At 33.9% G+C, this 11374-nt stretch overlaps 1 protein-coding gene across 1 annotated transcript; it reads left to right on the forward strand.

Moving 5' to 3' along the window:
• The first annotated feature begins 703 nt into the window (after window positions 1-703).
• On the forward strand, window positions 704-5751 carry LOC104234520 (laccase-4-like). The gene is made up of 6 exons (XM_009788091.2): window positions 704-854; window positions 2101-2252; window positions 2983-3227; window positions 3321-3449; window positions 4143-5069; window positions 5368-5751. Exons 1-6 carry the CDS (start codon window positions 768-770, stop codon window positions 5496-5498), a joined length of 1671 nt encoding a protein of 556 aa, XP_009786393.1. The 5' UTR covers window positions 704-767; the 3' UTR covers window positions 5499-5751.
• Window positions 5752-11374: the final 5623 nt, after the last annotated feature.

Below are 11374 nucleotides of genomic sequence, written 5' to 3' on the forward strand. Positions count from 1 at the left end.
CAATAATAGTCTTATGTCATTTTTATTTAGTTGGTCGTGTCTTAGAGTGTTAAAAGATTTTTCTTATTTTTTCTGAATATACCGTTAATTTTAAATCCCTCGGGCACTTCTCTAAAGTTAGACACTAATCCCTTTAATACATAAAGCATTGGTAGCACATCGACTACTCACAATTACCAAATGATACCAATTCTTACTACCATTCATTTCATAATATAATTAATTAAAAACATGATTTTCTTGTTAAGAAACCCTTAATCCGGTTCCCAATAATGAAATTTCTATCCTTTTTAGTTTGAATTATGAACAATACTCAATTTCTTTTTCTTTTTTTGAACAGATTTTTCTGTTGCATGTGGACATGAAGAAAATCAAGAATCATGGATGGCTTTAGATCAATAATAAATCAATTGACAAAATGAACATAAATTTTTCAGACACTCCCAACATACACACAAACACAAAAATAGCTTAACTAGCAAAATTATAGTGGGCCACAGAGTTTTAAACTTTATGTAATATACAAGAAATAATAGGGGGAAAATTACGTAAAAGAAGTTCGTTGTTGTTCGAGAAGTAGATTAGAGGGACCCCAATATCCATCTCATCACCTAACTAAAGAAAAACGACAGAGCAGCTAATTAAATTAAAGGGCATTTTCACCTATATATACATTACATTGTCATCTCTTGAATGCAACAAGCCTAAAATATATCACAACTGAAAGAAAACCACTTCTCTATTACTTAGTGAAAAGAGACAAAAAAATGGAATCTTGGGTTCGTATTTTTATCTTGTTTGCCTGCCTCTTTCCAGCCTTTGTAGAATGCCGGATTCGACGTTACAACTTCAATGTAAGTCTTTAATAGTATTTCAATATGTCTTTAGTTAAAAAGTCTTTTTAATAGGAGTAGTAAAGAAGGATTTAACTTATATATTCTAATAGTGTAACTAATTTTTACATATAATTCATGAAATTAATCGTTGTAGTCAGTAGCGGAACCAAGATTTTTACTAAGGGGTGTCAAAATTTAAAGACATTAATACACAAAAAAAATTAAGGGGATTCAACACACAGTATATCTATGCATTAAAAAAGTTACATAGCTAAACAACATAATTTTTCGATGAAGGGATATCAATTGACAACCCTTGAATTGTAGCTATGTGGCTGATCCGCAACTGGTTGTAGTTGTCGATTGCTTAATTTTTTCTAGGTAACAAATTCCACATGTTATGTGCAGTACTCATGACTCATAGTTGTATATTTTAATTTAGGTTATGTGACAGTGTAAAACTTAAGTTACCATTTTGTAGAAGTTAAACTCGAAAGCAATGAATTATTTTCAAGTGATAGCGTAGTGATCTTCAACAAATTAATCACTTTTAATTTGCCAAAACAGTGGTGCCTTTCTCTTATTAATTATTTTGCATTTTCATTCTAAAAAGAATGACAACATTATATTCTTCAGAAGTTTTGAGCAGTTCCATCCAGGCATCCACTGGTAATGCCACAAAATATATGTTGATTTGGAATTGTTGCCAATTACTAGTAGATTTCTTGAAGTACAAGCTGGCATCATAAATTAGTTAGAGTAAATTCCAATTAGCAAAAGGTGGTAGCTCTAGAAATTAAAACAAATTAGTTGACGCCAAACACTTCCAAAAAAATCATTACTATGAACCATAAGAAGGTGAACATAAGTTGTCAAACCATACATCATAAGTACAACATGGACGTTCCCATAAAAAAACACAAAATTAAATCCCTAGTAACGTACAACGGTGCACAATTTTACTACTTCATTTGGTTAGCTATCTGCACTTTCAAATCAGGAATTTCCTCAATGGTGTTCAAACTTAAAGAAATGAATAAAATTCTCCGACAAAGATTGTTTAATATATGTTATATACCTCTAAAACCTAATATTTTACCTATATACGCCGTGTAATTTTCTGAGGAAGAACGGTCAGTTGACCACCCTTTAGGATATGCAGCTTCGCCCCTGCCTATTGGTGATGGTTCGATTTCCTACCGTGTAATCCCCTCCCCTATTTCCCTTTAAAATAAAATTTAACGTAAGATGGTTGCTTTTGCAGGTAATGGTGAAGAATACGACTCGCCTGTGCTCAACCAAGCCCATTGTCACTGTTAATGGCAAATTCCCAGGACCCACAGTCTATGCTAGGGAAGATGATACTGTGCTTATCAGAGTTGTTAACCATGTCAAATATAATGTCTCTATCCATTGGTAAGTCAACTCAAATTCAATTGCACTTAATGTTTTACACAATCAGTATAGCTTAAGCATGTTATTTACTTTTTTATTCGATTACTTGAGTGACATAGGACCGATTGACCATAAAAAAAGATTACTTTTTATAAAAAAAAAATTCACTTTTTTCGAAATTAGTGTTTGACTATGAAATTTTTAATTTTCACTTGAGGATGAATTTAGAAATTTTTCGAAAATTTGAAAAACTCTAAAAAAGCTATTATTCAAAATTTTCACTTCAGATCACTCACAAAAATTCAAAAACAACCTAAAATTATATTCATGTCCAAATATAACTCTAATTTTCAAATACCATTTTCACTTGAATTTTTTTTCTTCACTTTTTTTCCCGAAATTTTACAATTCTTATGTCTAAACACCCACATAATTGTGTGAACATTTTATACATAGCTAATGCATAGAATAGAAGGGGAGCCTTGGAGCAACCGTAAAATTGTTTCCGTATGACCTATAGGTCACGAGTTAGAGTCGTGGAAGAAACTATTAATGCTTGTATTAGGGTAGGTTGTCTACGTCACACCCGCCCTTCCCGGACCCTGCGTGAATGCCGAATACATTATACACTAGGCTAATGCATAGAACATAAACTTCCTTACAAAATCAAGATTTCCATTTCCATCACTTTGTATATAATTCACTTGGTTCTATTTGCTTTACACAATCTTTTTCATTTGGTGTGTAATAGGCATGGTGTCAGACAACTTAGAACAGGTTGGGCAGATGGACCAGCATATATCACACAATGTCCAATTCAGCCAGGTCAAAGTTATTTGTACAATTTCACCATTACAGGTCAAAGGGGTACACTGTTTTGGCATGCTCATATTCTGTGGCTAAGGTCCACAGTACATGGCGCCATAGTTATTTTGCCTAAGCTTGGTGTGCCATATCCATTTCCAAAACCTGACCATGAAGCTGTAGTTGTTCTAGGTGAACATAAATTACTTCACTTTTTTGCTTAGGGAAAAAAAATATTTACTTAATTTCAAGGGATTAAGATTAAAGTTTGATCAATTAATGCAGCTGAATGGTGGAAATCTGATACTGAAGCTGTGATTAATCAAGCAATTAAGTCAGGTTTAGCCCCTAATGTTTCTGATGCTCACACAATCAATGGTCATCCTGGACCCCTTTCGAACTGTCCATCCCAAGGTAATTATACTTTTAGCTAATTGGCTATATATCAAAATTTGTGTGTTTACTTATGTGCACTTATATGGTATAATTATTTTGCTATCAGGTTGAGTTATCTAAAATAACACATAACTATTCATAACAAATTTGATATGGTAACACGAAAAAATTTAAATTATATGCACTGACAATATAAATTTTGTTATACACTATCAATGTATTTTAACTAGTTGCATGCAACAAATTATCTGCCTTATTCTCCAGGTTTTACTAATTTAACTTGTTAAGCACTGTAGTGATTTATGATGTGACCTGATTGTATAAATATTTGCACTGTTAATATGTAGAAGTTAAAATCACTTAAAAAATAGTATAAAATCTGCAGGTTTAAGTACATTGATAGTTTAAATAAATTGATGGCATCTACTATCAGTGTATTTTAACATGTTGCAACAAATTATCTTTCTTATTCTCCTGGTTACTATTTCAGTACCTATTAAGCACTATACTGAATTTCAAGGTGACTTGATAGTATAAATATTTGCACTATCAATTTGTAGAAGTTAAACACACTTGGAAAATAGTATAAAACCTGCAGGTTAAAATGCACTTATAGTGTAAAATACCTCTATTAATTGTATATGAGTTAAATCCTTCAAATTAACTCATGGGAAAAATGAAATTTTGATTTTTGAATTATATGATATACAGGTGGATACACATTGAGTGTTGATCCTGGAAAATCCTACATGTTAAGAGTCATCAATGCTGCACTCAATGAAGAACTCTTTTTCAAGATTGCTGGCCACAAAATGACTGTAGTAGAAGTAGATGCTACCTACATAAAACCTTTCAAAACAGACACAATTGTGATTGCCCCTGGCCAAACCACAAATGTAATTGTCACAGCTAATCAAGGTTCAGGAAAATACATGGTTGTTGCTTCTCCATTCATGGATGCACCTATTGCAGTCGATAACGCGACTGCAACAGCCACGTTACATTATTCGGGCACGTTGGCTAGTTCAGTCACTACCCTAACAAACACTCCGCCCAAAAACGCGACCCCTGTGGCTAACAATTTTGTTGACTCTCTTCGAAGCCTCAACTCGAAAAAATACCCTGCTAAAGTTCCAAAAAATGTGGATCATTCGTTGTTTTTCACAGTAGGGTTAGGAATTAATCCATGTCCAAGTTGCAAACAAGGTAATGGAAGCAGAGTTGTTGCTAGTATAAACAATGTCACATTTGTTATGCCAACTACAGCACTTCTACAAGCACATTTCTTTGGTATCAAAGGAGTTTACACAACAGATTTTCCTCAAAATCCTCCAATTAAATTCAACTATACTGGAAAACCACCAGTAAACTTGGCTACGACGAGCGGGACGAAGGTTTACAGGTTGCCATATAATGCAACAGTTCAATTAGTTTTGCAGGATACTGGAATTATAGCGCCTGAAAACCATCCTATCCATTTGCATGGATTTAATTTCTTTGCAGTAGGTAAAGGGCTAGGAAATTTTAATCCAAAAACAGATCCAAAGAATTTTAATCTTGTTGATCCTGTTGAGAGGAATACAATTGGAGTGCCTGCAGGAGGATGGGTAGCTATAAGATTCCGCGCTGACAATCCAGGTATACTATAGAAAAAATGAAGTAACAACATGTTATTTTTTTGTCATATCGGTGTGTATAACTTAGAAGGGGAGCCTTGGCGTAAAAGTTAATGCTATGTGACCAAGAGGTCACGGGTTCGAGTTGTGGAAACAGCCTCTTGCAGAAATGCAGGGTAAGGTTGCATACAATAGACCCTTGTGGTCCGGCCCTTTCTCGAATCCTACACATAGCAAAAGCTTAGTGTACCAGGCTGCCCTATATTAGTTAAATTCATGACGCCTATATAATGATTGTTAAATGTTTTATGAAATTGCAGGAGTTTGGTTTATGCATTGCCATTTAGAGGTGCATACAACATGGGGATTGAAGATGGCATTCCTTGTAGATAATGGAAAGGGTCCAAATGAGTCACTTTTGCCACCTCCAAAAGATCTTCCAAAATGCTAAAATTTAGGATATTGCCATTCAAAAGGAGTTGGCTCCTCCTCTTCACAACTTAATGCGAGCAAAATGTAGGAACACGGCAAATTAAAGGTTGACAACGAAGAAAAGAGAGTCAATAATGCATTAAATTGTATTCATTTCTTGAGTAAAAAAGGAATTTTTTTTGCTCAAGCTTCTCAATAATTATATGAAGTTTGTATGTATACATTTTTTTTGCGGTTTTGAATAAAAGTTTGATAAATGAGTGTTTCTTCTATCTCTTTCTCTTACTCCCAATGCCCTCCTGCAATTAGGTTTGTGTATGATGTTAATACAGCAATGATTAACATCATCTCTGTCAACGGTACATCTTTTACAGTCACTGTTGAAATTGGCTCCAAAAAATGTCCAAAATTCGTAGTTTTTGACTGTTTGTATCTTCACAATTGGAATTTAATACCTTACTAACTTGTGGGTTATTGAATGGTGATTTTTTAAGAAACCAAATTATGTCACTATGTGGCATGTATACCCTTTTTTTTTAAAACTAAATTACACGGCCTTTTATTGAACTTCCAGAAAAACTGAGTACATTTGAGAGGAAAAAAATTCCTATATCCTACAATATCCTTCCACACAACTACCATCACTATTGATTTTGCATACGAGAGGTGGTGGTTTTTCCCATTTGACAATCTTATATATTTTCTGATTTATAGCGATTTCCAACATACTCTGAATTCTCTCCCAATCAGTATTACTTCCTCGTCTTCCAAATTTTTGTTTGACTAAATGGGTGGTATTTTGAGAAATAAAACTAATTGATCTTTGGATGGAAGGGAGCTCAGAACATACTTACTTGCACACTGCGATCTCCAGAGTTCCCGGACCACAAATTGAGGAATGATTTTTGCTACAAAGCTTGCAATTGTGTTCTTTGCTACCATTTCTTCAATAGTCGAATCAGAAGTGTTCCTCTCCATTGAATTCCAAAAATTCGATCGCACCTTTTGTGCAAAATCTCATGAGCATATGTACTAAATTGCACCGCTCGTTATGAAAATTTTGTTGTTGTATGTTGCGCAACAAGTTAAATAATTGTAGACAAGATAGTCTATATTGTCCGCCATCTGTTCCGCTTTGGAATTTCTTTTCTGAATAACCATTGAATCAAAAGGTGTTTTTGCTGGAATAAGAAGAAAGCGATATTTGTCATATTCACCAATTACGATTTATAAATATTATACCTTAATTGCGATTTTTTAAGTCACATTCCGAATTGCCATTTATACCACTAATTCGATTTATAAGACGATTATAAGTTCCCTCCAACTAATTGAATTTATAAATTGGTAAATGCTCTCATCACCTCCGGACAACGCAACTTATAAACCACTTCCTTTTTAGATCCACATCACACCAATAACCCTACCCTGCCTTCCATATTTTATTTGTTTTTCTAAGAAACTCGTGTGTTAAGGAGTTATTGAATAATTAAAGCGATCAACTCATAATTGGTAAAGTTATAAGTTCAATAAGTGGCATTGCGATTGATGGTTTGTATTACTGACGGGTTTATTCTTTAATTATATTATGGGTGATTCTTAAGTCGTACAAATACATTTTGTATATTTTTGGCATTCCCTTAAATATTCTCAAAAGCTACTGAATTCCTGTCCCTTTAAAGAGTTCATTACAGGCAAAGCAGAGCAATCCTTTAAGCTTTGCTAGTCTCTTCTGCTAGAATTATAATGCATAGATTATTCATGTGGTAAATAGTTGTGCAGAGATTGTTATCCGATGAATAGTAATTCAAGGATTTGTTATGTAGAATTGCTTAATTAATGATAATTTAATTAATATATTCTTATTCCATATTCTGTACTATGTATAAATAATATAAAAATTCCCGTATAAGTTATATCAGAATTAGTAATAAAATATTTGGTTTTCGATATTAAACCTACATAACTTATTATGTGAATAAGTTTAATACTGGAAATGGAGATTATATTAGTTATGCATGCTCTTATACCGGAAGTAATACGAATTTCTATATTGAGATTAAATTTTATTATACTTCAAAACAAACGAACCTTAATGTTTGTTTGAAAATTGGATTCTATAGTGTAACAAAACCAAATTTCAGATGTCCTATCTGCCGGCCACTTACTACTATAAATTAAAAGTCATTAACTTTTTCCATTCTGTTGTGAGCAATGGACTGTCATCCAAAAAGCATGATCTTCCTTAATTTAATCAAGTATAACATGAAAAAGAGAAGAACTAACACAAAATGTAGTAGGAAGCAATCGGAAGAAATACATAGATAGAATTACAAATACAGGATTTGAAGACCGAACCCGTAATAGATGGGCTAGCTCCGCCCCTGAGTCAGTATTATGTAATATGCTAACACTAGTTTTTACCCTATATATAGACGTAATAGAACCGAAATCCTATTATGTTATTCCATACTAATTAATGTATGCAGAAAGTATGAGTTCTCTAATTTTCTTTTCAAAGCATATGAGATCGTGGAGGAACGACACGGCCAATTGAGGCCAGATAATTAGAAAAGGAAAAATACATAACTTATTTACATCACTTTGTTATTAATTACATGATCACTTTCTTATGACATAAAAAATATCAAGAAATAAAGGAAGAAATTTAGCAGCAAGTACTACTGGGAACAGAATAGGATCTCTGCAGTGAAGAGGCTGAAGAATTCAAGAACTCAATGCAATCCTCTATAGCTTCAGCTCTTTGAGAATCAAGTCTTTCTGCATAAGAACGTGACCTGCCCAAGCTTGAAGACGAGACTTTACGTGACGACCTTTTTCTGTAATAATTGGAATTCGAAAAGAAACTTAGAGCACTGGCCAACTTTGCTCCTATATTCTTCAATAAACTCACTGTAGAAAATCCTGATGAAGAAGTAGAAGAGGAATTTCTTTTACTCATTTTTGTGTGTTTGGTAGGGAAGAGTATGGTGATGGAATGAACAAAAGAGAGGCAGATGGGAAAATGATATGAGGTATTTATTTAAAATTGACGAGATAATAGTAGTAAAGAAGAAGGATCAAACCTACTTAACCTACTATTGTAATAAGACAAGTAAAAACTTAATTTACTGATTTTCCAATATTCCATGGTTCAACCAAACCAATTGACTGTGGACCGAACAGGTGTTTAACTCACGTATTAGCAATGTGTACATTACAATTTATAATATATTACATGGTAGTTATGCGAAGATTACAATTTATAATAAGTTATTTATACAATGATCAAAATATTGAAGGAATTGTTATGTGATGTTTATTAATGAATGCTTGAGTTATTATGCTCGTATTAATAATGACGAGATTCTTACATGTGAAATATCTTCTTTATGAGCATTTTTTTAAATATCATTATATGCTTAGTTGTTTTGCTTCATATATTGACATTGTGTATGATACAATTTACTTTTGAAAAATCATTATATGCTTTACTACAATTTTCTTTAAGGCGCTATGTTTTATATTTACTGCAAATTCTTGCAATTGTATTATAACTTCAACTTAGTTTCTGAACGTTTTAGTTTTCTCCCAGAAATAAGTAGATTGATATACTATGCCTTCTATAAGTTGCTTCTCTTTTTTTCCTCTCGAAAACAACTTAAGTATATTATATTAATGCATAAAAGGCAACTTCTCTCTAGAGGAATTATCACGATTGACTATGTAAAGTCAAGTGATAATGTGTCAGATCCACTTACAAAAGGCCTAACTAGAGAGGTAGTTGAGAAATCATCGAGGGGAATGGGACTATGGCCGAGAACAAGTCATTGTGGCGGTAACTCTACCTAGAAGACTGGAGATCCCAAGATCTAGGTTCAAGGAGATCAAACAAAGTCATTAATGACGGTTCAACATTGTCAACAAAATTTGTTTTAGTCCATTCTCGTGATGAGACAATGTTCAGTACCAAGGATAAAGCATTAAGGCTTTTTAATGATTTCTAAATTTGATACAGGGTATATCAAATAGTGTATCTATGAGATGACACGTTTAGGAATCACCTATGTATGTGTGAAGTGTTAGCCGCTTCAAGGAGAATTTTGCAAGGCCAATTCTCTACGCACTTATGAAACCAGGCAGTGTTCATGGCTGAAACGAACACAACAATGAGAACCAAAGACGGTTAAGGGATTGATTGTGTGACTTATGGTTGTCTAGGTATACACTAAAGTTCGACGGTTCAAAGATATCAAATCTACCGATTGACCGAGTATATCCGACATAAGTTCACTACGGAAAGTTCAAAGGGAAACCTACTTATCCAGATGCAATTAATTCTTGTTTGCAAATCACACAAGTTTTTCATGCATACTTCCATGATATAGCCATTCCCCATTCATGTGGGGGATTGTTGAGTTTTTGTTTAAGATGAAATAGTCTTAAAATTAGAGTGAATGGGAAATGGGATTTGGATTCGGATTTGGTCAAATGATCGATCGATTGATTAATTTTTTGGACCAAATTTATTTGTTAATAGTGAATATTAACGTGATATAATCCGTGTTTGTAACGGATGTTTTCCAATCCGTGTATTGTGTTGCAACACTAAGCAACAATGCAGCCTAGTGCACCTCCCACAATGGTGCAAGTGCTCCTCCCACCAAGCAAGTGTATATACCACCATGTAAGTGCTTTCTCCATGATCTAGTGCTTGTTGCACCATGGAAGGGGCGGATTTCTCTCAAATAACTGCTATAAATAGAGCATAAGTTGGAGAGAAAGAAGAACACATCGGAAAAAACACTTGAAACACTCTGTATACACTTAATATACACTCTGTATACACTGGATATACACTCTGCATATACTGGATATACACTCTGTATACACTGCGTATACACTGGAAAAACGAATTGCAATTTGATATTCTCTTCAGTAAGAATTCAACATTGGCTATACTTTGCATTCCTTCCTCTCAGAATTTCCATTCGACTTCTGAGTTGTCCTCCTTATTCTGCATTGTTTTTAACTACAAACAAAGCATCCATAAGTGTGATTTGTTGCCGAACTTTGTGTTCGTTGAAACACTGGGGTTTGAAGTACCGCTACACCAGTGTGTAATTCGTTCTATCCTGGGAGGAAATAATCTATAACCTTGGGTACTAGGAGGGGATTAAATTCCTTAAGGAAACACTGTGAATTCAGTGGGCTCGAATTAATTTCTGTTTTTTATTTATATTTACGTTTATAAGCTAACGTTCTAATTTCCAGAATCATTATTTACAAGTATAGAGGAACAACAATCTTAAGGAATTTAATAATTTAATAATTTAATTTCTGAATTTGTGTTACTTTTATTATTCTGGAAACTATAACCTTTGTGGTTTTTTGTGTACTCCCGTTTGGAGAGTAAAGCCTTCGTGGCGGTTTGTTGGAGATTAAAATCTACGTGATTTTTACTCCAGTTTTAAAGCCTTCGTGGCATTTTGTTGGAGATTAAAATCTACGTGATTTTTCACTCCAGTTTTAAATGTTTATTAAACGTTTGATTGTGTCATTTTTACAGTAAAAATGGCGAATGACGGAAATCAAGCTGTTCCGATGATGGCTGCCAACGCATCGACAAGTCGAACTCCGGCGTTGGCACCGACAGAGAAACCCGGAAAATTTTCCGGGATGGATTTCAAGCGCTGGCAGCAAAAGATGTTCTTCTACCTGACTACGTTATGTCTACAGAAGTTCATCAAGGAAGATGTTCCTGATCTTCCAGATGAAACTCCAGAGAATGATAGCTTTCTCGTGATTGAGGCGTGGAAGCATTCTGACTTCTTGTGCAGGAATTATATTCTTAGCGGACTGGAGGATAATCTGTATAATGTATACAGTGGCGTG

The sequence above is a fragment of the Nicotiana sylvestris genome, chromosome 12 (genome assembly GCF_000393655.2).
Source record: "Nicotiana sylvestris chromosome 12, ASM39365v2, whole genome shotgun sequence".
NCBI classification, from domain to species: Eukaryota; Viridiplantae; Streptophyta; class Magnoliopsida; order Solanales; family Solanaceae; genus Nicotiana; species Nicotiana sylvestris.